We start from the raw sequence: 26198 nt of genomic DNA, 5'->3' as shown, positions 1-26198 counted from the left end.
CCGCCGTCGTCGTAGAGACGGGATTTGCGCCCTTTCTCACCACCACTCACCACCACCACCATTGCCAGAAGAAGAAGAAGAAGAAAGACCCGCCGTAGACTCCACGTAGTGAAACGTCGACGGGAAAAACACCTCGTAGGGGAACGGGAATAGAAAAGCCAGATACGACCACGCCTCTTTCCACCAGGGGCCCCTCAACACCACAATCTTAGTATTCATGCCTCTTAGTCCGCGGTTGGCAACGCCTAGCCAGCGTCGCGGCCACCGCACGCCCCTTTCCCACTGCCCTGTCCCCCATATCAGCACGCCAGTCACCACACCGCCCATCAATGCCACTTTCTCGGCCATCTCGACCACCCAGTAGACGGAGCCGCCGACTCCGCGGCCATCTTCGCGAGGGCGCAGGAAGAGCGCGTAGGAGAAATAGGCGATCCAGAGGGCGAGGAGGAGGATGAAGAAGGTGTTTTGCTGCCGGCGGGCACGGAGAGCGAGGTATTGGGAGCGCAGGGAGGTTTCGAGGATGAGCAGATTTAGGTAGATTTGCGGCGGCGAGGAGGGCAGGGTGGAGAGGGGGTCAGGAGCAACGGTGAGAGGGCTGGGAGGATCTTCTTGGGACGTCGGATGCCCTTGTTGCTGCCCTTGTTGCTGCTGCTGCTGCTGCTGCTGCTGCTGCTGCTGCTGCTGAAAGTGGTATTGGGATTCAAGAGGCGGGGATGGGGTGCTGGTCGGGGACAGGGACAGGGCGGCGGTGCTTGGAGCGCCCTTGATAACTTGGTCGAGGCGGGATGACATATTTAGCTGGGGTTATGGATTAATATTTAGACGAGTGGGGATGCATAGCTAGCGATCGATGATGGTATTAGGTATTACGGCGGACAGGAATCGAGCAACGGGGGCAGCGACGTCGGTGGTTCTCCAGGAGCACAGCGTAGATATTGAAGCTGTAGAGCCAGAGAGAAAGATTGAGTTGATGGCTTTGACGTCGTTGGCTGGACACATGACAACGGGCGAGATTTCAGCATCAGAAGACGTGGATGGGGGATTCTAAATAAATAAATACACGGACGCAGGAGAGCGAGAGAAGAACCAGATAAATATGCTATTTAGATAGATATTTATTTGTATTCCCACCGGCTGTCCTCCGCATGCGCATCTTCATATCGACGGATTCAATTAATTATTTAGTTAAATACAATCGCTTCCAATGGCGGGTCCGCGATCACCAGCTCCTCACGGCCTCTGACATAAATATAATATCCCCAATTAAATATCTATCTACATGGGATAAATAAGGATGTGTGCTGGCTGTGGTCAAGGATTCAATCCGCAGTATTGAGTCAATAGTATATTTATTCAGAGGCCCGCAGTCTGCAGATATCTTCTTCTCTGTATATATATATATATATATATATAACTATATATATATATATATTCGGGGGAAACCTCTCGCACGATCTGGTCGGTCTAACCTTCGCCCTGCGGCCCGAGACCAGTGCTGATGCTTCACCATTTATCCTATCCTATCCTATCCTATCTATTTCCTAGCTGCTTCTGCCCCGTCCTGCCTGACGTCGTTAAATAATCCTGCTGCCTTCGCCGCCGGGTTCCGTGGCTGTCTCGCAGCTGGCCGTCGGTCTTTTTTTTCTGCGCAAACTCCGCCTCAATCCCTTCTCGCCTCAAAGTCGTTATTTATAATAGTTCCATCTCTCTATAAGATATCGCCCACACGCCCCTTTCCTCGCCTCCCGTCCCCATGTTTCGGAGTGGCAGCTTTTCTCTGTCACTCCCCTGCTGCGTTCCAAAGTGTATTCCTCAACACGCCTCTCCGCCAATCCCCTCCTGCACCTGGCCAGACACAGGCCTGCAATTGACCTGGCCTCTGCCCTCTCGTTGACGCTCTCGCATTCCCTCGTTCCTTCTGGCTCGTTTCTCTCGCCGGCGCCGCTGAATATTCCCGCTCTGCCGTTCCAGTTCCAGGCGCATTTCGAGTCTTCCCTTGCCTCGGCCTCGTCTTCGGTTCCTTCTTCTTCTTCTTCTTCTTCTTCTTCTTCTTCTTCTTCTTCCCTACGGTTCTATCCGTCAATGGCGACTGCAACTTCCACTGCCTCAGGATCTTCCGAGGACCTAGGTGCCGCCTTTAAGACGCCGGAGCCGCCGCAGGGTAAATTGCCTGATAGAATTACTGGCCGGCTTTTCCCTTTGAGCTACAAGGAAGGATTCAGCCAATGGGTAGGCCACCATGCTTTCTGGCCCTTCATTCGATCCTACTGGCACTGACAATTTATATTTATTTGACCTGTAGTGGGCAAGTATCCCCGCTGCCACCGCTGAACACAAAGTCCTCTCTTTCATCCCTTACCTCCAACACCCACCCACCCACAAGCAGACCGGGAAAGATGCTGTGACTCCGAATCAATCTACGGACAGCCTCACCGAAGCGGACCCCAGCCAGGCTTTCCAGATTTCCACCAAATCCGTCGATGATCCCCATGGTCCCCGCATATGGCGCTCCACCATGGTCGAGCTGAGCGGGAAGAACCGCGCCCTGAATGAATTCTCCATCGAGCGCGTCGGCGAGAAAACCGAGCAGAACCTTGTCATTCTTCACGGATACGGCGCTGGTCTAGGTTTCTTCTACAAGAACTTTGATGCTCTCAGCCGTGCCAAGGGCTGGCACTTATATGCCCTCGACATGCTGGGGATGGGTCGAAGTACACGGCCACCTTTTAAAATCCACTCAAAGGAGCGTCAGAAGGCCATCAGCGAAGCTGAAGACTGGTTCATCGATGCTTTGGAAGAGTGGCGAATAAAGCGCAGGCTCGACAAGTTCACTCTTCTTGGCCATAGTCTAGGCGGGTATATAGCCGTGTCATACGCCCTCAAATACCCCGGGCGCCTCAACAAGCTCATCCTTGCGTCCCCTGTCGGAATCCCCGAGGACCCCTTCGCCGTTAGTGCTGAAATGCCCGAACCATCCGCTTCCACTGTCGCCAACGAATCCGGTCAGGGCCAGAAGAGCATCACTAAGCCCGCACCAGACAACAACAACAACAACAACAATGGGGTCAGCAGTGAAGCTACACCCCCTCGCCGGCCCCTGCCCAAATGGGTGAAATACCTCTGGGACTCCAACGTTTCTCCTTTCAGTCTTGTGCGCTGGTCTGGTCCCCTCGGGCCTCGCCTTATTTCTGCCTGGACGTCGCGCCGCTTCTCGCATCTGCCGCCCGCCGAATCCCAGGCACTTCACGACTACGCATACTCCCTCTTCCGCATGCGCGGCAGCGGCGAATATGCCCTGGCGTATATACTAGCGCCTGGCGCCTTTGCGCGGAATCCGTTGATTAGACGCATCCATGCCGTGGGGAGACAGGTGCTAAGGCCTGATGATGTCGATATTGATGTTAACGCTGCTGCTGCGCAGGCACAAACAGAGACACAGACACAGACGCAAAAATGGTGTGCTGGCAAACAAGATGTGACGACCTCGACACCTCCACCGGAAACTTCGCTAAACTCAACGACGGATGCACCAACACCAGCACCACAATCATCTTCCGCATCCTCCTCCACATCCACATCCACCCCCACCTCCCAACCCTCACCCCCGCGCCGCGAACAAGGAATCCCCATCGTCCTAATGTACGGCGAGCACGACTGGATGGATGTCGCGGGTGGCTACGCGGCGAAAGCACGCATTGAGGAAGAAAAAGCGCGGATCCTGCGTGACGCTAGCCCCGAGGAGCGCGCAGCGGATCAAGGTTCTGCGAAGGTGGTTATCATTAAGAATGCGGGACACCATTTGTATCTGGATGGGTGGGAGGAGTTTAATGAGGTTATGTTGGAGGAAATGAGGGGGGTTCACCGGGCGGGGAAGGCAGAAGGGAGGGGGCAGAATGGAGAGTAGGATGTGAGGATGCGATGAAGGGGGAAAGGGGGAATGGAGTTGTGTGTGTTTTTTTTTTTTTTTTTCGCGGGTTATTTATTATTGTAGGGTAGTTGATTTTGGGTTGAGTGGATGGGCGTTCTTAAGCGCTGGAAGGAATATGTTGGATTTTTTTTATATTATTTTTTTAATTCCCATTTTATCTAGGATAGAGGGATTTGGTATTTGGCATTTCTCTTTATTTTTCATTTTTTATTTTTTTTTTGGCTTTCTCATTTTCCTATTTTTTGTTGAGATAGGGCATGATTCATTCTCGTTAATGATGAGGACAATACACGCATTTTTCTCAGTATTAAAAAAAAAATAAAAAAAAAAGAAACAGAAACAGAAACAACACATCCCCTCCTGCCGTTCCATATATGTATAATAGATATCATAAGACTCCCAGATTTATGTATGTACTGTACACGGATTCCCCCACTTGATCAGAAGAAAACGAAAACGAACGCCGTGTGTTTCCTGTCACTGGCAACTTTTGGTAAAGGAAAAAAAAAAAAAAAGAAAGAAAGAAAGAAAGAAAGAACCAGAGGAAGTCAAAAATACTCATACTCTCTTTCCATATCATGTCGTCTTGTGGCGCTAACCTAATAGGTCATTAATGGATCATTGGGGGATGGTAAATGGAATGGAAATGCGGATGGAAGGATGGCTTTTATTTTTTGTGTGTGCGCGATTTTGTTTTTTTGGGCGCGGGGGGGAAAGGAACTTTTGGCTCTCAAGTTCTTGTGTATACATATATATATCATACGACTAAGTCAGTATTCCATCTTATTGAATTGAATCGGAGGGTCTCTGCTGAAAACCTGGCACTGGCACTGGCTGTAGGATAAATTTCCTCTTCTGGATCGCGCAGTACCAAACAATGCTTCGCAGGGGCTTCTTTCTTTACCGGTCAATAGTCGAGGATATCAGCAACGGCAGTGTCATCGTCATCGTCATCGTCATCGTCATCAAAACTACCACCATCATCGCAATTCCCATGTCCACCATCATCACCGGTTTCGTCCGATAAGGGCGGGGTTATCTGTGGCCTCGCAGCAACGCCTGCGGGTGCTTGAAAGAGGCCATTGATCGGCTCAAAATCGTCCCCCAGGTCCCCCTTACTCACAAAGGTCCCCAGCGATACAGGTGTTGGAAGACTGTGTTTGCGTGCTAATGGGCACATCTGTGGAGGATTGCCCTGTGAATTTTGTATTCTGAGTCTTCTCTTCCTCTCGGGCGGGGTTGAGCCCTTCCGCAGCAGGAAATGTGAATTGCGGTGGTAGATACGGCCTCGGAACGTCAAGTTTTCAGTTGGTGAGTACGTGCCTGGTTGGGATGAGCTGCGGCGGTGGGTAAGGTCATGGACGGTGTGAAAATGGGGGCTGCCGGGGTATGCACCAGTGGCTGTCGAGCGGGGTGGGCTTGGCAGGGTGTGGAAATATGCTCTGGCGAGGGCAGTGAAAAAATCGAGGTAGACGAGACAGAGGCGCAGGAAGAGGGTTGCGAAAGCTATAGAGATGGTAATTGTTGCAGTGAAGGCGAGCGGGATGATTATCAGGAGAGCTATGGGGAGGATTATTAGGTTGGTTATGTAGATGCCCAGCATTGTGATGTGCGAAGTGGAAGAAGGGATGGGTGATGTCATCCATTTGAAGCTAGATGGGGAGGAGAAACAGCACTGGCCCTGCAATGAGGGCGCCGGAAGAGCAAAGGGCTCCGTGTCGGTCCATCACGGCATAGGAATATAATAATTTTTTGAGATATAAAACGCTTGGGTCTATAATGAATGTCGATGGAGAAAGAGAAGACGTTGCAAGAGCGAATCAAGAGCTTCGGCCAGCTTGGCTGATTAATAAGATTGCGGACGGCTTGGCGGCTGACATAACCCGAACTGCACTTCAACCTCTTCCAACGCAACATTTGTTTGTATCTAGATAATAGTTGGTGCTGAGTATCTGGTTAATTCTGGTCTTTGAAACCGCGGGAGAAAGGATCAAGTGTTTGGCGGTAGTGCCGCGTCTTCATCCGGGTGCGAAAGTCAATGGATACTCCCTTTCCTTGGCATTTAGGCGTTTATGATGCCCATTGTCATCCAACGGACACGATGGCGTCGATTGATGATATTGCTCAGATGAAGACAGCTACTTTGACGATCATGGCAACTCGTGCACAAGATCAAGAGCTGGTTGCTCAGTCTGCGTCGCGATATCCTCCAGTCCAAGGCTCTGGTGACCCAAAGCTAAGAGTTCTTCCCTGCTTCGGATGGCATCCCTGGTTTTCTCATCAGATTATCAATGATGCCAACACAGAAATATGCAACGACACCATTGTCTCCAAAGAACATCATTACAAGCATGTTTTGACTCCCCCAGTCAAGGATGAAAACCTGCTGCGTGCTCTTCCGCAACCATTTCCCTTGTCGCAATTGATCTCTGAAACGAAAGCTCGGCTGGAGATGCATCCTCACGCCCTTGTCGGAGAGATCGGCCTAGACCGTTCATTTCGCATCCCAAATGCTGGGTTTCCTCACGAGATTGACAAAGGCAGAGACACCAGCCTCACACCAGGCACGCGGGAAGGAAGAACATTGTCTCCTCATCGCGTCACCTTAACCCATCAGAAGGCAATTCTCAGAGCCCAATTGCAGCTCGCGGGGGAAATGCAACGGCCTGTCTCTGTTCATAGCGTCCAAGCACATGGTGCTATTTTCGACCTACTCCAGGAGCTATGGTCCGGCCATGAGAAGAAACACGTCTCTAATCGACAACGCAGGAGAAGGCCAACTGTAGACAAAGCCAACGACCTTAGCGATCATGAACAGGCTGAAGATAAAAATAGACCGTCAAGCCCTGTGTCATATCCTTTTCCACCACGGATATGCATGCATTCGTACTCTGGGCCTCCAGACGCGCTGAACCAATTCCTCCGGAAATCCAACCCAGCTGATATATATTTTTCATTCTCTAACGTCATTAATTTTGCAAATGATTCTTCGAAAAAGGTCGCCGAAGTGATCAGCGCCCTTCCTGATGATAGAATTCTGGTCGAGAGCGATCTTCACTGCGCTGGAGAGAGAATGGATGACTTGATGGAAGCCATTGTGCGTCGGGTATGTACGATCCGTGAATGGGATCTGGAACAAGGTACTCAGATCCTTGGCGAAAACTGGAAACGGTTTGTTTTCGGATAACATTACAAAGAGATGGGGTTATTGGAGTGAGTCTCTAAAACTCTTTCTTCGCTTGTCCATGTTTCCATAAGCGCGACCAACAGCGGACTATTTGTTAGCTCCCGGGCAGGAATCGGTGTCGGTATTTGAAAGACCAGCATACGCAGTACAATACCACCGATTGATTTTGTGTTAACATTTTGACGACTTAATCTAAATACGACATTCCTGAAACCACTCAAATATGGCTCACACAACCAAAGAACGTAAAATAATGCAGCTTTTCACCATGTCTCAAGGAAACTGATCCCTTTCTCCTCTCGGCATTTTCGGCGTTTTGTTGAATAATCTACATGGATATTCTGATTAACGAGGATAAAGGCCGTGAAATTTACGGCGTGTCACGTTCCCAACTGTTGTCCACTGTTGAGGTTGAACAAGCTTTGTCCCCGCGCATAACATGACAAACTCCGCTTGGGGAATAGTGCCGTGAGATCTACAGACCATCCGCCTGTATGCCTCAAAAAAGGGGTTGCACAGAAAGTTTCCACTATTGTATGATGGGTGATCTGAGGGCATTGTTCGACTCGGAGAACAAACAGAATAAAAGAGCACATGGGCGATGACGACCGATTGTAGGCGCTCTCAACTTGTTTTTGGGATTGCAAGATACCATTTCCAATCATTACTCTTTGCCTGCAAATCGGGCATTATCAAGAGTTTGAGGTTTGTGTTACAATGTTGAGCTCACAGGACCTGTTGGTGTGTACAGTACCCCGTACTGTGCCACCCAACTCGGTCTATCATGTCGATCAAATTCCCTCCAATCATATTCGTGTGTCGAAATGCAGCACAAATGATAGCAACACCAAAAAGCCACTTCAATAGAGCGTGCTATTATCGAGGTCTTCAGCGACACTTGGCCTTTGTGTGGCCGCAAAATTAAACTTTCCTGGTAACTATGTCCTTCCTATGCCTTCTTTCGCTTTCTTGTTTTTGCTTTTTGTACAGAGTACTCTTTGTTACTCGACATCTCGCGCTTGTGCTGGTACTAGATTTACTATGGATGATCTGTAACATCGCTAATCCAATTGTGATACAGTGTAGAGAACAGAGAGTGCCGCCAGGGGATTCTAGACAGCTTCAGATTCCCCTAAATGATGATATCTCCTTTCTTGGATGGATACTTCCTTCAATTGCTCCTTACTTGAGAGTGGTATGCTACCATTCATACTCTTAAAAATGACAGGTATATTTGAGTATGGTATATAAACTCTACCACGCTGTATTTGCCGATGATGTCGACTCCAGAAAATCATCTTATCCTTAGAACTCCCTGCAGATAGACATCTAGTTCCAAACTCCTGATAGGCGTAAAGGGTACTTTGCCCAGTCGGCCCGCCATGCACGGAGGCAGCCACATAGCTAACCCTGGTGACATGGGGTTTGAAATCTGCGGCTCGTCAAGCTGCACAGAATCACCATAACGCAAATATTTAGTTGATCACGAGTACCCGTGATCCTGGCTCGAGGGAATTACTCAGACTCCCATCTACACACATGATTCCCTTTTCTTCTTCGTTATATTTTGTTCTTTTCGAGGATACAGACCTTCTCGTATGTCAATCCTAGAGCCAACAGCATGGAATAAATAGCCGGCATTTGAGTGGATATCCGACTTAACGTCATCTCTCAAAGAGCGCGTCAAGTCGATCCCTAACGATAATTTTCGATGAAAGGCTGTTAATCACAAGATACGTTTGTCGGAATTTCCCGTCGCGTTTCTTGTGGACGGAATATCAACATTTCAAATGGCATCGAACAAACCTTTATAAGTATTCGGCGACTAAAGTGCACCCGATATCCAGTTCCCACCTTCCGATGTATAACTTCTCCGAATCCCTACATTGGGGCAGTTTCTTAACCACTGTTATCTCTATCAACATCTTTTGGTGGATCTGGGACATCCCTCTGATATGGAAACGAGGGTTCCGTGCTTATGTCGATGCGATTACCTGGGAATGTGTGCGAATTTACATGCCTTCTATCGCAGGAGCTTTTACGATATACCATACAGCCAATCGCGCCCGCTGGCCAAAACTCTACTATTTTGGTGGCCGAGATGAATCGCGTATTCAAGGCATGACTGACACAGAGGTTATAAGGATTGTTATCACGGATTCCTTAACCATCACCGCTACTGTTCTGACGATATCCAAATTTTACATCGAGCCATCGGATTCGACATTCAACACAGCTCTGTGGGCGTTCCCGAGCCTTCAAGTTTCTCTGATTGGTATCTGGATTGTCGGTGCCTCATATACCAAAACATGCCCAATACGAAATATCCTTTTAGGCGGAGCGTTGTTTGTCTTCGCGATCGGCATATGCATCGGAATTATTTTGATGTGTTCAAGTTTGACACACCTTCAAGCGTGGCTGCCGACAACGATGTTGTACTTTTTCATGGCTTCGCCCTTTTGCCTGTACACGCATGGTGTGTTTGTCACAGTCATCGTGCTGATAGCGACAATGGCTCGGGTTGGAGGTTTGGCTATTACTGCCCTGCTTCCAAGGCATGCCATGCCGTCGACATCAATAAAAAATCCATTATTTGGAACTGTATACCTCGCTGTAGGGCTAGTTGGGGGAATTTTAGCAATTTACGGCAGATTGCGGTCAAGGCATATATGCATGGTTTTGAAACAGGGTGGAACGATACCTGACATGAATACTTCGATGCTAAGTGTAAGTTTTGACCCCGATATATTGACTCATTTGATTTATCCCCGATTCCAACCCCGTAGATATTCCTAACTAATAGGGTCTGGTATAGAATGGAGTAGCATCATTGGATGTGCTTCAAACTTGGCTGCGCGGGAAATGTGGAAGGAAACACGTTTCTGAGAAGGATGGAAAGGCTGTGGTAAGAACCAGAACCCGGTGTTGAAATTTTCGGCTCCTTGGTGCATCAATATATATAACTGGATGATTGGGCAATAGGGACGCACAAAATGGCCTCGGCAAAGTGGAAATTATCAGGTACGGTCTCCCCTTCAACACCCGAATATGGTAAGACTTTTTCTCCTCTATATATTGAGGTTCCAATCTAGCTAATATTATCTGAAATCTTGATAGCCAATAATACAACCGCCGGAACGAGCCTATTATTCCGAATTAATGGTGGAGGTTAGAACTCACCACTCCCCAAACGTATCATTCCCGTACTTCTATCGCTGGTACATTGGCTGATTGTTTTAAGGAATGCACTCGACAATCGCTACCTGTTTATGATTCACCGGATGTGGTATGCCGCTGGCCCAGAAATTATCCCCGAGAATCCCTAAAGAATAAGACAAAAGATAGAAACAATATCTGTTCAACGCTGCTAATAGAAACACACCTTCATTTTTTGCTTGCTTTTAGGGAATCTGGGGACATATATCAGCTCGGCGAATACCGGCGGACGAGATCCATGTTATCAATGCTCCCAAGTATTCCGAATCTATAGAGTCTGCATTCTTCAGTGGGAGAGCACGGGCGCGGTCCATACGGATAAAACGGAAACCGGTCGGAAGCGGGTCTTTGACAACAGTGCGTATTAGAGCTGCACCTCTCTCTCTCCCGCCAGCAATTGGATGAATCTAGATTAAGGAAAATCGAGCGCGGAGAAAAAATCTAGCTTTGTGCATAGCTGACAGCAATTAATTTTCCGAAGAGAACAACCCAATGGCGAAATGACGATAATGACAAATATATCACAAACGTGAGGAATTCATTTTGATCTTATTGACATTTTCTCCCAATGGACCTTTTTTTTTTTTTTTTTTTTTCAGTCGCGGCTTTCGCCATATCAACTGATCCGAATTCGCTCTTCTGCGGCCTCCTAGAATTAATTATCTGACGTCGACATACTTTTAACAGATCCAGAAACCAATATCAGTTACATACCAACCACAAAATAACACCAATAAAGTAAGGCATATGGAAAGAAACTGGACAGTAAAATAATGATCCATCAGCACTAATAATCTATCAATCATCCATATAGCTTTCCAACGAAGCGGAGCTCGCTCAGCCCACGAAACAGCATCTAGCCCATTCAACACCGCTTCGGGCCTCTAGTTGCCTGGTACGTTTTGTTGCTCTTGTTGTTGTCCATCGACCTACCCAACAATTCCCGCATCCATACTTTGTTTATATAGATATAGATATATATATATATATATACAAAAGCATCCACACACTAACCACTCCCCACTTTACACATACACAAGCAGCAACCGGGTAATAAACGACGAGCACGATACTTCGAAGCCGAGGCCGGCAAGATACACATAGGCACACGAGCGTGGCAGTCCAGCCCCCCGGTCCTGAAGTCGAAACCCCTGCCGAAACCACCCACTGCCGCTGCTGCTGCCGCTGCCGCCGCCAGCCCTGTGATCAGGTTGAAGAACTGGGCAAGGGGTGAGGGTTGACGTTAGTGATGACGATGTTATTTATTTATTTATTTATGCCTTGCTTTTCGATTTTTTTTTTTTTTTTTTTTTTTTTTTTGGGTAGGATGAAGCCGCCAGGGACCTCTGCACCCTCTGCGCTGGTTTGTGTCGCGGCGTCTTCTTTCCTTTTCTTCTCTCTCTCTCTCTCCCTCTCTGCTTTTTATACGTCTCTTTCGGGAATACACCTCAAGAATCGCAGGGAATACATATTGCCTTCCTTCCCTGCATTACGCACGCAATTCCATAAAATTCCCCTCTGTTCTTCTCTTCTTTACCTACTCAATGCGAATTAATGGCTAATGTTTGAATATATTGTATTTGTATTTGCGGGGGAGCGGGGATGGCTGGTGTAATCGGCAACATCCCCGAGGTGAGGATTATTATCAAACGCAGCCTACAAGGAAGGGCCCCGATGGGGTTGGATATAGATATAGATATAGATATAGATATAGATATAGATATAGATTGTGGATCTTGGGAAGAATTGTCTGGTGGCTCTCCCTTGTGTCCAGGGCGTTGCAAACCATGGAGGGAAAAGCCAAGGAAAAAAAAAAAAAAATAAAAAAAATCGGCGGTGTTATAATGTTCGATCTATAGTTAAGGGCCGTGTAAGCCGTGCAAGCCGTGCTTTGGACGTATATATATACAATACACTAGGGGCGCAAGCATGGCACGTTCACTCGATTCTGTTGGGTTTTCGGGTTTCTAGATATCTTCTGACGGGTGGGTGGAGGGAGGAGGTTGGTTGTGTGGTGGAATAACGAAAGGGATGCGGATACAGCAACTCAAAAAGGAAATAAATAATAAAATAAATAAAAGTAAAAGTAAAAGATAAAAAGTAAATGGCCACTGCACCTACCTCTATCCACGGCCTGCCCCGCCTTCTCAAAATAGTATATATACGTACCAACCGCGCCTGCTCACTTCTTCTCAGCGACATATTTCCCCTCCCTCCCCTCCAACTGCGCCTCCAACACCGCGGCCTTCCCAGCCTTGACACTCTCGACAGCCTTGGGCAGCAAATCCGCCAACTCCTGCACCGATGCCGCACACCCAGCCCATAGCTCCCCCCCGGCCGCCGCCTTTGCAATGCCCGCATAATCCGGTGTAGGCGCAAACGAGATATTCAGCTCCTCGTTCGTCGCTCTCGACGCGTCCCCGTCGGGATGGACCAGCAGCATGCTACGCTTCGGCGCATTCCATCCCTTATTGTTCAGCACGACAGTGAGCACGGGGATGCTGTACCGGCGCGCAATCCAGTACACGGAGCCGGGCACGCTGAAGAGATACGTGCCGTCGCCGACGATCTGGCAGACGAATTTGCCCCGGCCCCGTCCGCCGTGCTGGTCGTCGGAGGCCAACTTGAGGCCCAGGGCGGCGCCGCCGGACCAGCCGAGCCCCCCGCCGCCGCAGTTTACCCAGGAGTTCGGCAGCGTGACTTTCAGGTGGTCGGCGACGAAGCCGGTGAGTGTCACGGCTTCGATGCACCAGATGGTGTCGGCTGGGCAGGCGGCGCGGATTTGAGAGATGAGGTAGGCTGCGTTTAAGGGAGCGGTGGGACCGCCGGTTGGTGTTGCGGCTTGTGCGGCCAGAGCTTGCAGTCGTTGCTTGTGGGCGGCTTCGATGGCGGCGCGGCGGGAGGTGTATTCCGAGGTTGTCAGGGTTTTGAGGAGGGAGTCGTTGCTGGAGATGTGGTGGTTAAGCTGACGCAGGGCGGTGGTGCAGTCAGCACGGTAGGTAGCCTGGGCGGGGAGATAGAAGACAGGCATTTGCTGCTTCAAGGGGTCGATATCGATATGGAAGATCTTCGCGGATTCCGAAGGCTTGCAGAGGCTAGGGATCCAAGGCACATCGCAGTCGATGACGAGGATGACGTCCGCGGTGGGGATTTTCTCGTGCACTCCGAATCGAAGGCCGAGGGATGCGGGGTGATCGGCTGGGAAGCACATGTCACTTCCGCCCGTATCGATAACCTGGAGGCCATGCACGGTATCTGCGAGACGGACAAGCTCGGTCACGGCAGACGCAACTCGTCCGCAGTAGGCTGTAATCACCAGCGGCTGCTTGGCGGATACCAAGAGCTCGGCGATCAGGGCGACCGCGTCTTGAGGGAGCGCAGCGGGAGCAACGGGTTTCCACGTATCTCGGTTGATGGTGTATGGCTCGATTTCCTCCTCCAGGACCTCTCTAGCCCCGACCAGATAAACAGGTCCCTGGGGACTGCTGGTCGCAAACTGCAGGGCCCTATTGACGATCTGCTTGACATTCCTACCGGTCTTGAACTCTCCGGAATATCGACAGTATTGAGACACGATTTGCTTTTGGTCCGGGACATCCTGGATCCAATGGATATACTCCGTGCGCGAGCCCCGCATCTCGCCCTCTAGCGTAAACGGAGAGAGGCCGGCAAAAATCAAGACCGGCGCACGGCCACAGGAAGCATTGTGGACAGCGGCACCCAGCCCCTGAGTGCCCACGTCGACATGGACGATGACGCACTGGGGCTTTCCGGTAAGGCGAGCGTACCCATCAGCCATGGACAATGCCACCATCTGAACTCAAGCGCGGGCATCAGCAGTCCATTCGTTATTTGAGGCAAGCGAAGATAAGACTTTTTTCTTTTCTTTTTTTGCAAAAGAGTTTGCATGCCCCGACGATAGCCGCGCATAGAGGAAGAAGATGAAGCTGTTTCAAAACAACCTTACCTCATTGGGACATGTCATGATACTGGGAAATTGGCCTCTTTTCTCATTCTGGCCCTTGACAATGGCTTCCAAGATCGAGGGATGGTCCGAGCCTAGATTGACGAAGACGTGGGTGACCCCGGCCTGTAGGGAATGGTTAATAAAACACCAGTATCAAAAGATATGCAAATTGAGGGGGGGGGGGGGGGGGGGGTGGTTGAATGGCTGGAAAACCAACCTTCGCCAGAGCGCGTCGAGGACGGCAGAAGACGGCAGTGTACACTCTGTTTGGAAAACATGACAATGGTACAACATCAGCATGGCAAAGACATCACGCCCGGACATATGCAGGAAAGGTTTTCACATTTTTATATATATATATATATATATATATGTCGTGCTGCTTTTACAGCGGCGACCACCAGCAAAGCTCTATCCTACTAGATAACAGACGCGCCCTAGCAGACGCCCCGGCAGAACGGGGTGGATGACCAAAGCAATGTATATATATGTATATACGATCGAAGAGAAAGGAGGAGAGAGAAGAGGCGAGGTGAACACAGCAAGATGAAGAGGAAAGAAGAAGAAGAAGATGAAGAAGAAGAAGATGATGAAGAAGAAGATGAAGAAGCTTGGATCGAGAGGAGATGGCGCTGAGTCAGCGACTGCTACAGCCGGTGCCGGGAACGCGGGGGAGCGCTAGGCGGTTCCTAGCCTAGGGCGGTGAGGCTGGTGGAGACCTCGGCCCAACGACCCAACCAGAGGCCGCCGACAGTCGCCGCGGTGGATTCTTGATGCTGTGGCTGGTGTCCGCAGTGGCTGGAGCTGTTTATAGTGACCGCTTACAAAGAATGACGTTGAGCATTCAACTAAGTAAGTATATCCAACTCGTCCAACTCCAACGTCAACTAACCATCAGAACTTGATATGAACATCGGGCGATTCATTCAATGCCTCTAAGCTCCCTTGAGAATACCTGTTTCCCGGGGTTTGGTATTTCGGAGAGAGTGAACCGGCGCGAGATGCTGTACCAGTCACTTCCCGCAACCTCCCTCTCTTCCGCACCTTCCCTCCACCCCAACCGTTGATGCCGCTGAGAATGTATCTCTCGTTTCCTTTCTCTCCTCTCTCTCCTTTCTCTTCCTTTCCTTGGGGATTGTTCCAGCTCCAGGTCGGGTTGGTAAGCCTCTCGGTGGCGGGGTTCGCTGCTCTCTTAAGCTTCTGCTCCCTTGTCTTTGCACTGCTGCTGGCACGTCCTACCAGTGTGCACTGGTCCTGCGACGACATGTTCTCTGAGTGGACGTACGAGCTTTGCCGGGACGGTTCGAATGTGACTTCGGAACTTGCCGATGACCCTGAAACCACCCCTCGTGATGCTGTCCACCGGCTATTCAAGCCCCGCAATGGTCTGTGCGGGAGATGCCAGCGCGACGAAAGGCACAGGGGAATTGGACAGCTTGACCTGCAGCAGGCATATCTGTGCGGGAAATGGGGCGCCAAGAGGCCCAGCGATCTTTTCCTTCAAGTATGGACAACCGTGGAAGATCAATTCAATTTTTTTGGTCGAATTGTTATTATTATTATTATTATTATTATTATTATTATTATTATTATTATTATTATTATTATTATTAGTGGAGTTTTCCCCCCCCTTCTAACAGGAATGTTCTAACTCTGCAATCTGCGTACCAGATATACCACGATGTGCTCTGTACTCTTGACCGCAACCCGATGGCCGGGTGTGCTTCCCCGGCATTGCTAGGGAGCTCTGGCGTTGTGCCTTTGACTATCATTGCTCCGACTCCAGATGTCTGTCGCCATATGGCAAACTGTATAGTTCGAGCGGAACAAGAGGTGTTCCTGGCTACAAATTTCTGGGTTTCATCCCGTTGCTCGACAATCATCACGGACGCTCTCAAGGAGCTCTCCGTTCGTGCTGGTAGACGGGGTACCACCAAAGTGGTTGTTAAGATAATGTATGATCGCGCACACTTGAAACAGGTAAAGCTGAAGTGATTAAATCCCGTATTGCATTGCTGCTAAAACACTTTGTGACGCTTAACAACGGAGATAGATCATCAACAGTCGCCAGCTCGTTTATCCCCAAGCCGCCACCGATGTCCGTGTGCAAATGCCTCCTCCAGAACATATTCCAAACCTTAAGCTCGAGGTGATGAATTACCATCAGCCCATTCTGGGGACATTCCATTCAAAATTCATGGTAGTGGATCGGAAGGTAGCACTGCTTCAAAGCAGCAACATTCAGGTTAGCCAATGGTGATACGGGTGCATTTGTTTTGTTTCTTTCTTCCAATATTGATGTAGCAGGCGTTAACTCAGCTCGCTTCTGATACATATATCTTTTTTTTCTAAACTTGTTTTAGGACAACGATAATTTGGAAATGATGGTTCGACTGGAAGGCCCTATCGTCGATTCTATCTACGATATGGCCATTATCCAATGGAATGCCAAGTTGAGACCGATGCTTCCCATGGTTAATTCGCCAGCGGCGTTGGGACAACCGCCCACTTTTGCTAATCCTGCTGCGCGAAAATCCTTCGAGAAAGGGGTGTATACCGTCCCACAAGAAAGGTACGGCCATTTGATCTCATCCTCTAATTGCTTGTTATCTTGCCGGGTTTAACACATTGGTGGCTGTTGTCTTAAAGTATTCGATCGAAGGAAATAGAAAAGCGGAACGAGCTTGGTTGCGACCGCGAAGAATATCAGCCCGATATTGAGTCGGAAGCCGCATGTATCCAGGCATGCCTCAGGCCCCGAAATTCAGAGAATAAAGTCGAAAGCGTCACTCGCTACTTGAGTACGTATATATATATGGCCATGTATATGGTTTGTTTATTTACCTCGCTTACCCAATGTAGATGTTATTAAACGCCCTGATGTGAGAGGCGATGCCCCCTGAGTGGTCTGACCAGGATGAAATGACACCTTACATCCTGCATGCACCCCATAATCCATTCCCAATGGCGCTGGTATGTCGAGAGCCATGGTCTGGTAGGTTTGAACTATGAAGTGAAGAGACTTTTTTCTCGCAGCTAACTTCAGGAGCCAGCCTTGAATCATTCGAGTCTTTACACACCTCAAAACGTGGCATTCCTTTCAGCTATCCGCAACGCTCAAAAGTCCATTTTCATTCAAACCCCAAATTTGAATGCAGAATGCTTGCTAGAACCCATCCTTAATGCTGTTCGTCGAGGGGTTGTGGTGACCTGCTATCTTACCTTAGGATACAACGATTCAGGACAGCTTCTTCCCTTCCAAAATGGCATCAACGAGATGATATCAAATCGCCTATACAACTCGCTCAAATCCGAAAAGGAAAAATCACGGCTCCAGATATACAACTATGTGGCGAAGGATCAAACGAGACCTATTCATAATAAGTTCAAAAAACGGAGCTGTCATATAAAACTGATGATAATCGACCGGCACGTCGCGATTCAAGGTGAGAACTATGAAATGCGAAGCGTCATCAATCCGGTTTTGTTTGTTGTTAACAACGCAGTATTCTAGGGAATGCAAATCTTGATACACAGTCGATTTTCCACTCTCAAGAAACGAATGTCCTCCTTGATTCTGCGGAGGTGTGCCAAACTTGGCTTGAAGGCATCCGCAGAAACCAAAACACGGCTATATACGGCGCAGTTAGCCCGCAAGATGGATGTTGGCATGATCCAGTGACGGGAGGCATGGCGGAAGGCGCGATTGGAATCAACCCCGGAAGGTTCAGTTGGATAAAGGGGTTTGTGGGGGCGATCAAGCGAGTTCGCGGAGTGGGTGCGTTCTGAAGGTATGTGGAGGTAGGTGCAAAACAAACCTTTGTTTTGCACAATGTGTTGAGGCCTTGCTAAAAAAAAAAAAAAAAAGAAAAAAAAAATTAGAGAAGTTTCGCGGATTGCACCCTGGTCGTTTGGTTTATCTCATATCTCGATATAAGATATGTCCACTTTTCCCTGTTTTTTATCATTTTTACATATCATCCCGGATGTACTGTGCAAGCAGCAGGAGCGAGTCTCGAAACAACCAATGATCCATGCAACAGCTTCTACGGCAGGATCCATGGTGAATAGCACAAACTCAACACACAAAAATCACTTCTGAGTTGCGGCTTTCCCGTCCCAATCCATGCATATATGGCATGGCAAAGTCCGAAAGACTAAGACGCATTTTAAACGGGAAAATCATGAATGTTTCAATCCGAGTACCTGCACTGGGACTTTGGGTTACTCCACTTATGAAGGGGTTGTGTGGATCAGGGAGCTGGCGGCGCCGGTTTCGTCTTTGTATTGTTGTATTGTTGGTATTATCCTTCAACGAAATTCCCTTTTATTTTTCTTCGGTGGGTTTGAAAATGAAGAAGCATGAAGGAAAGAGGCAAAAATAAATAAATCAAAACCGAAACTGTGGGTTAGAAAGGGATGTATGGGTAGGAGAGGCAGAGGTTTTCTTCTATCAATTAGTTTACGCACAGATAAAAGAATGCTGTGGATGGACTGTAAAATGATATTAGGGAAGTTATGTTTACACAGTAAGCTTAATAGAAAGCAAGCAAGAAAGAAAAAGGCAATGAAGTATATGCTGCGTACGTTGGCTTTTTTTTCTTTTCCTCTCAATACTTCGAGTGGCCCTCCGTTCACATCACCAGTATCATCATTGTTCATTATTTGCTGCGATTCAAAAGAGACGGATTTTGGCAATTCTGCTGCCAGCTTGCATAACTTGCTCATTAATAAGATTTCAGGGCCAGGGAAGCTCCTCTCGCGTGCTTATGATCTGACCGGGGAGTTAGCTGTGGCTTGCACACATAGCCCTTTGACTACGTGGTAGTTAACGATCACGGACGCTCGGCCCTTTCCTGAGACACCGACCAACATCCTGCTGATTTACCACCCGCGACAGCCCATCCCAGTGGAAGCACGGCCCATAGGTAGATACGCAGCGTACTCCGTAGTGTTGGGGGGATTGGATTGGGTGATTCGTACCCTCTATATACCACCACGGCGCTGGTGGTGATTGAGCTCTTTTGCCACTAGTTAGTGGTCTAATAGATAGGTAGGCTGGGCCCCCCACAGGCTGTGTTCGGTGATATTTTTTCCGTTCGTTACCAGTCCGGGTGTCTATCTCTGTATCAGTAGCTCCGTACAGCGTAGTATTGTTAGCAGATTGCTTCAAGTTATGTTCTCATTTTTAATCGACCTAAATCGCGATTCATTTTTTTTTTTTTTCTTTTGAAAAAGGAGGAAGAAGGAAAACGAAGAAGAATGGGATCATTGTATGCTCCTGAGCTTCCAAACTGGAGGTTGGATTGGCGTCGGCGAGTTAGGGCTAGGCTTTGCCGCTTTGGGACATGCTGACAACAATGACGTTGAAAAGCAACGACAGCCCCGTCCCGTCCCCGATTGAAAGATTCGATAACAGTCCGATAACATTCTTAAAAATATCACCGACCGGTGTTATGTTCATTCCGTCCTCGCCTCTCTGACTGGGATAAATGACTGGGGAAAAACAGAGAAAAAAAAAAAAAAAACAAACAAAGAAAGAAAGAGCTAGATACAGCTTCTCTACAGGATTCAAGTCTCGTGCTCGCTCAAGGATGGAGAGCCCAGTTTTGCTATTTTTGATGCTGCGGCCGCCTCTGTTGATAACAAGTACTTCTGTACGGAGGTGTCGGCTGTCTAATCTGGCCTTCTAAAGAGGCTGGAAAGATTTGGCCGGAGGAGGGAGATTGTTCCTGCGTAAAGGTACTATGAAAGGAGCAAGCAGGGCTCGAGCTCTGCCCCCCCGATGGATTGTCATTGTCATGCTTGATTGAGCGTTGAAACCAGGGCTATCTATCGAACAGTGTGGGCCCCCTGCACCCAACCCTGGCTATACTGACCTTGCACCCCTTGCCCCAATGATCCCGATGATTTGGAGGGCATTTACCTGCATGAATCTCTAGGGGAATGAATTTATGTTCCAGCCTTCCGTACAGCCCATTTTTATTTTTTATTTTTTTATTTTTTATTTATTATTATTATTATTTTAATTTTATTATTATTTTTGGTTATTTATTTATTTATTTATTTATTTATTTCAATTGAGAGGACGAGATATGTGTCTGACAAGAGAGAGGAGCTTGTGGAGATCAGTCAAGCCTCCTTGTCAGGCGCTGAATCTGCGGAGATTAGAAACGATCCCTGGCGAATTAAAGGGTCGCTGGGCGACATCCTAGGTATTAGCTGCTCCAACCTTGCAAAACTTCCACACAGACATCCTGCCCTGTTACTCTTTGGCTAGGTGCTGACGAAAGAGTACAGAAATTACGATGGAGAACGATGGAAGGTGAATACGTGCTGCCAAAAGGAACATACAAGTATGCCGCCAGTGAGCAGGGAAACTATAAGTTACGGTCTGGTATGCAGACTACATACATCGGCGAACAGTCATTCCACAGCAGCCTTAATGGAAGAGTATCAGGACGTGCTGTCCTCGTACCTTATGCAGTACAGATTACATGGACGACAGCTATACTGAAGGTTGGGACAGCCCAAGCCGTGACTGCCCAGTGACCCTCGCCCAATGCCTTACCCCTGACGCTAAACTCCCTGCTTCCTCGGGCCTTAGTTAACTAGACGATGTCATTAGTATGTAAGCTCTAGGGAATCTTTGCTCTCATTCGCTGATCCAACTCTAAAGCTATATATGGAACTCAGCAGACGATTTTATTATTTTCCCCCGGCTAGTGTCTTCGCCGTTGATCCTAGCACGTCCGCTGCTTCTTCTCTGCATGACAGCTCGTCCTGGAGTTAATAATAGACACTCCCACTGAGAAGTAAACAGGCTCATGGTTGTGCTGCAGGTTCAGCAATGGATCGCTTTTCTAATGAAACTACTGTTTTTGTTTCCGCTTCTAGCTGGGTTTCGGGCACGACGACATCGCTGCATGATATTCTCCGGCTCTGATCCTCGACCGAGCAGTAATACAACACCAGCGACAATAACGTTCATTTCACTTTCTCTAGTTCTCGATTTGGGGAGTTAAGTGGGCAGGGATTCTCAGACCCAGTCCTCCCTTAGTGCTAGACATAAAAAAATAAAACAAAAAATAAATCTTTATATAAGATCCAGCCATGCCCCTATGTTCATCGAGTTATCATTCAACACAACAGATGACAAAAGCCATATGCAACCTTCCTTATATATTTATATATTTTGATAAAATACTCGGTTTTTGTTTTGTTTTCCAATGCATCTCTTCGACACATTTCTACCTCTCGCCCTGGTGGTGCTATCCACCACCACCGATGCGGCACCATTTCTTGAAGCAGGCACTGACGGCCAACTTATTCCCAATCAATATATTGTCGTAATGAAACCGAACACAACAGACGAAAAATTCGAGACTCACCGGAGTTGGGTTTCTTCAAAGCTGGTAGCTGCTGATTCTGGGGTCAGTAATGGCGGTCTCAGGGACCACTTCAACTTCGACGACCAATTCAGAGCATACTCCGGTGTCTTTGGCGATGACACTATAAAACAGATTTCCGATGACGAAGATGTATGGGCAATCCCCAAAATTCCAAACATTACAGATATTTACGTCTTCAAACCACTGACTGATGATTAACTTCCCAGGTTGCCTACATCGAACAAGACAAGGTTGTACAAATGCACCAGTTCGTTGTTGAGAAAAACGCACCGTCCTGGGGCCTTGGCCGCATCTCTGCCACCGAGCCTGGTGTCAAGGACTATATCTATGACTCGAGTGCTGGCGAAGGCATCACCGCTTATATTATCGACAGCGGTATTGACGCGAAGCACCCCGAGTTCGGTGATCGCGCGACCTGGGGTACGAACACTCTCGACTCGCAAGATGAAGATTGCAGCGGCCACGGAACTCACGTTGCGGGCACCATTGGCAGCACTACCTACGGTGTTTCTAAAAGGATTAAGCTTGTCGGCGTCAAAGTGCTTAACTGCGACGGAGTGGGATCATCCACAGCCGTTTTGAAGGGTGTGAAGTGGGCTGCCAGCCATGTTCAAGAGCATGGTGACCCTAAGAAGTCTGTCATGAACCTTAGCCTTGGACAGGGCTTCTCACGCGCAGACAATGAGGCTGTTGCCGCGGTTGTCCGTGCAGGTATCTTCGTTTCTGTGAGCGCTGGTAACGAACATGTAAGCTCCATTTCTCTCTTCCCTATGGATGGACTCCTTTCAAGGGATCTCCTGCTGACAGGCTCTCTAGCGGGATGCGTCGAATTACTCGCCTGCCTCTGAGTCAACTGTTTGCACTATTGGCGCTACTGACGACAAAGACAAGATGGCCAAATTCTCCAACTTTGGCAGTGGTAGTAAGTTTGCAACGTAATATGATTTTTATCCTCTATTTTTCCTCTGGTACTGACTCAAACACTCTACCTCCAAAGTCGACCTCTTCGCACCCGGTGAGGATATTATATCCACTGTTCCGGGAGGCAAAATCGCCAGCTACTCTGGAACGTCGATGGCATCTCCCCACGCCGCCGGAGTGGCTGCTTATCTTATGTCTCTTGAGAACATCAGTGGCGGCTCTGTGTGTGACCGCATGAAAAGTATAGCTCGGGACTCCGCCAAAGGTACCCCCAAGGGCACTACCACTAAACTGCTTTACAACGGCAGAAAATCCATCAAGAAGGACCCAAAGCCCAAAGACCCAAAGCCCAAAGACCCAAAGCCCAAAAACCCAAAGCCCAAAAAGCCAAAGACCAAGAACCCAAAACTATGCCATTCCAGGAGAAGCCGCAGAATGCTTGCATATTAATGTTAAACGCTGGAAATAACCGAGCCCTTTTCTTTAGTATCTTCTGTTTAATTTACTTCCCTTGGGCCATGCTCTCGTTTTGCCCTTACAAACGTTTCATTTTCTCATGTACGATACCACACATTTTCCGAAATGCATATAGATCTAGCGCTGTTTTTGAAGAATCAAATCCATTATTTTCATGATGCAAATTCTGCCTGATCCATCGTGGGACTTCTGTCATCGGGTTAAGGATAACTAACTGACACGGTTCTAATCCCAACCTCATCTTACCCTTTTGGGACTATCGCCAATCTCAAGTGCATTCATCCCTTGCAAACCTGTGACAGTGCTTCATCTCGCTGAGCCCCTGGTGTGGCTATTTATAACTAATATCCAACAACATGGCCGCGAAAAGTCGCGACAGGTCAAATGCAATGTCCAAGAAAAAGAAAGAAAAAACATTGCCTATTGCCACTTTTCAGCGGAGTGTTGCCCAGAAATCAACTCAACGCGGAGATCCTCGCGGGAGAGAATGGTGTTCTGCTAAAGGGGGGATCCACATAACACCAAGGCACTTACGCACTTGTATCGAGCGTCAGACTCAAAAAGACCGGCCACACCATGATCTGTCAAGGGAGCCCCCCGAGCCTTGTTCCCACCGAGCCCCCTGCGCCCTTTCTCCTTGAGCCGCTTATTCGATGGCAGATCAAAGTCACCCCTGGAGGCTGCCTTGGAGATGCGTCCCGTGCTACATAAGTCCGCCCGTAGCTTAAATTCCTAACCAGTTTTTATTTACGACGTGGGGGAATATGAACCATCCCCATAACCTTCAATTTCGCGAGTCACAACGATGCTGTTGTTGGCATTCGAGGCGTTCCGAGTCAACAAACCCGAGAAGCCCAATGCCTACTGTGCGTAAAAGCGTAGCGAGATCGTTCTTGGTAACTGAAATAAATATGGCCCCCTGGTACCCGCAACCACTTACGGTGCTGGGCAGCCTTGGCTGGTTGTTATTTTATAAGCGCATCCATGGGTATATAAAGGGCCTACCTATTCTGTACCATGTCAGCACGGCAGAGCCAGCGGCTGTGCACGCCAGAACAAGATCCTACAACCCTGATCGAAATATTCCACAGTCAAAGCATTCTGAGTTATCATTCTGCGATTGCTTAAACCCGATCTCTCAGCTACAACGTACCGAAAATAGAACTCTGTAGGATGCATAACTCGTCGGAACACATAGCTGTAAATAAACCTTTCACATCACAACACCTTGTCTGGAATGGTCATGTAGGTGGTTCTGGTTTGATCGCTGTGTGACTGTACTGTACTTACGATTGGATGTCAGAGCTGGATATGGTTTGTAGATGGGCTCCCCTGGGTTTCCCATTCCCAGTAGAGACTCCTGATACTCATTAAATAGTGAGATAGATGACTCTGTAAACATGTAGGTTGTTCTATAAAGAAAATCTGGACGATGAACTCTTGAGGCTATGATTACCGCTGTCATCATATCCACCAAACCACCATTTTCGAAATGGTGCCTTTTACCTGATTGCCTATTTTAGAAGGTCAGGTCTAGATATACTCCTCAGATATCATTGCTAAGAATGATAAGACACAATAGAATCAGTGGACATACTGATGGAACACACGGTTTGTGAATTAAACTTTAAGAAAAGAAAAGAAATTTTTTTGATTTCTTATCCTGCTAGTTCAAACTGCACAGAGTATAAAATGAAGAACAAAGTAGAGAAAAGAAACGGACAAACAAGACAGGACGGAGAGCAACAGGATTCAGAGTACACAGAATATAACTAATTAGAAGCAAAAGAGGTGAAGCAAGTAACCAGTATTGACAATGTATGTAATTATTACAAAATATATTATTAGTATGTATGGATATGTAGGATCGAGGATGAATAGATGATGTGTTTTTGGCCCCTTGAACATTCGTGCTTCCCAAAAGTTACATATACCCAGCAAAGCAATAAAACAAACAGGACAAAAAAGGAAACAGTTAGCACCCAGGCAGATTACAAAACTTAAAACAAAAAGAACAAGAAAGAAATGGAAACAAAACGGTAAACAGAAAAATACTTAAAAAACCAAGCAAATAAAGAGATGATGACAGGAACAAAATGAATCAAAGAGAAAAGTCGTAACATTACGGTGGCTGGACCGCAATTCTTTTTCAGCCTTAAGAAGAGAATTTTGGCAACAATTGGAGACGGTTATCCTGATTTTACATGTTGGCAAGTTCAGTGTCGATCTGGCGATCTAAGAATGCTTTCTTTTCGCCAGTCAATGTCGTTTGCAATCGTTGTTCGACGAGAGCACGGACTATAGCCACAACTCATTAGATTACGAATGCGAATGGAAAGACCGGAGGGTAAAGTGACATAATTAATAAAACGTACCTTGTTTTTTGGTTACCGTGTCCAAGTCCACTTCAGACAGGCAGTTCTGAATAGCCTCCGTAATAGTTGCCTTATCTGGCCCTAGACCTTGTGCAGATCTGAAGTCCACCACAGTGCTCATTGGCCGAGGCATACCCAGTGGGCTAGGCATGCTTTGCCGTTGAGGTACTCCGAGATGAGTTTCGCTTGTCATCGGTCCAAGCCCGCTTAGGCGGCTTGCGCTTGCTGGGTTTTCATGGTAGCTGCTAAGATTGCCCATCGACAAGTAACTTTGACTACGGCCGCCAAGGGGCTGATCCGTGTACCGTGAGAACGATGACAAGTGCGAACTTCTGTTACCGGGGATATTGCCGCCAAAAGGACTTGGGGAGTGTGGAGTCATATACGGTCCATGAGGTCCTTGGGCAGGAAAGCCGGTAAGGATCGTTGATGCCGGCTTCACTGAGGAATAAGTCGAGTGCATATCATCCATCTCCATGGCCGCGTCATCAGCATAAACTGGCTGGTAAAACTTTTCCTGCCCGGAAGGAGAATTTCCACGACGACCTGGGAGGTTGTTGGCAAGCGCGTAATCATCCCAACGTTGACTACGCACTGCCGCTATTTGTACTGGTCTCGGATCAAAGCCTTCGTCCATACGATAGACGAATGCCACTTAGTGAGAGGGTCTCCTTTTTCACCGATAACGATGCGAGTATTTCCCCAAGTGAAATGT

The 26198-nt window shown here is 48.1% G+C and overlaps 8 protein-coding genes across 8 annotated transcripts in view; 5 read left to right on the top strand and 3 right to left on the bottom strand.

The window, feature by feature from the left end:
• The window catches only part of HCAG_06009 (predicted protein), a gene marked incomplete at both ends in the record, with an annotated part of 1205 nt that extends 413 nt beyond the window's left edge, over positions 1-792 (bottom strand). The window contains one exon of the mRNA XM_001538354.1: positions 51-792. Within this exon, the coding sequence (XP_001538404.1) occupies positions 51-792 (742 nt within the window). The remainder of the gene's footprint in view (positions 1-50) is intronic.
• A 1290-nt stretch (positions 793-2082) lies between these two features.
• Positions 2083-3904, top strand: HCAG_06008 (conserved hypothetical protein; the record flags this gene model as incomplete). The annotated part of the gene is made up of 2 exons (XM_001538353.1): positions 2083-2229; positions 2303-3904. 2 exons carry the CDS (start codon positions 2083-2085, stop codon positions 3902-3904), a joined length of 1749 nt encoding a protein of 582 aa, XP_001538403.1.
• A 2125-nt stretch (positions 3905-6029) lies between these two features.
• On the top strand, positions 6030-7401 carry HCAG_06007 (conserved hypothetical protein; the record flags this gene model as incomplete). The annotated part of the gene is made up of 2 exons (XM_001538352.1): positions 6030-7034; positions 7375-7401. The coding sequence occupies 2 exons, from the start codon at positions 6030-6032 to the stop codon at positions 7399-7401; spliced, it is 1032 nt and encodes a 343-aa protein (XP_001538402.1).
• A 935-nt stretch (positions 7402-8336) lies between these two features.
• Positions 8337-11572, top strand: HCAG_06006 (predicted protein; the record flags this gene model as incomplete). The annotated part of the gene is made up of 8 exons (XM_001538351.1): positions 8337-8353; positions 8834-9842; positions 9931-10020; positions 10233-10283; positions 10521-10688; positions 11019-11069; positions 11146-11226; positions 11375-11572. 8 exons carry the CDS (start codon positions 8337-8339, stop codon positions 11570-11572), a joined length of 1665 nt encoding a protein of 554 aa, XP_001538401.1.
• Positions 11573-12513: 941 nt separating this feature from the next.
• On the bottom strand, positions 12514-14576 carry HCAG_06005 (conserved hypothetical protein; the record flags this gene model as incomplete). Its single annotated transcript, XM_001538350.1, has 3 exons — positions 12514-14145; positions 14299-14421; positions 14559-14576. The coding sequence occupies 3 exons, from the start codon at positions 14574-14576 to the stop codon at positions 12514-12516; spliced, it is 1773 nt and encodes a 590-aa protein (XP_001538400.1).
• A 986-nt stretch (positions 14577-15562) lies between these two features.
• On the top strand, positions 15563-18087 carry HCAG_06004 (predicted protein; the record flags this gene model as incomplete). Its single annotated transcript, XM_001538349.1, has 7 exons — positions 15563-15802; positions 15970-16253; positions 16363-16543; positions 16662-16870; positions 16948-17099; positions 17352-17744; positions 17813-18087. The coding sequence occupies 7 exons, from the start codon at positions 15563-15565 to the stop codon at positions 18085-18087; spliced, it is 1734 nt and encodes a 577-aa protein (XP_001538399.1).
• A 3563-nt stretch (positions 18088-21650) lies between these two features.
• On the top strand, positions 21651-23081 carry HCAG_06003 (proteinase T precursor; the record flags this gene model as incomplete). Its single annotated transcript, XM_001538348.1, has 4 exons — positions 21651-21839; positions 21917-22456; positions 22527-22632; positions 22708-23081. The coding sequence occupies 4 exons, from the start codon at positions 21651-21653 to the stop codon at positions 23079-23081; spliced, it is 1209 nt and encodes a 402-aa protein (XP_001538398.1).
• Positions 23082-25308: 2227 nt separating this feature from the next.
• HCAG_06002 (hypothetical protein) overlaps positions 25309-26198 on the bottom strand; it is a gene marked incomplete at both ends in the record, with an annotated part of 5468 nt that continues 4578 nt past the window's right edge. Inside the window, 2 exons of the mRNA XM_001538347.1 lie at positions 25309-25406; positions 25484-26083. Coding sequence (XP_001538397.1) covers positions 25309-25406; positions 25484-26083 — 698 coding nt within the window. The remainder of the gene's footprint in view (positions 25407-25483; positions 26084-26198) is intronic.

Source organism: Histoplasma capsulatum, genomic scaffold (genome assembly GCF_000149585.1).
Source record: "Histoplasma capsulatum NAm1 scaffold_7 genomic scaffold, whole genome shotgun sequence".
Lineage (NCBI taxonomy): Eukaryota > Fungi > Ascomycota > Eurotiomycetes > Onygenales > Ajellomycetaceae > Histoplasma > Histoplasma mississippiense.
This window is presented reverse-complemented; position numbering and strand designations above follow the sequence as displayed.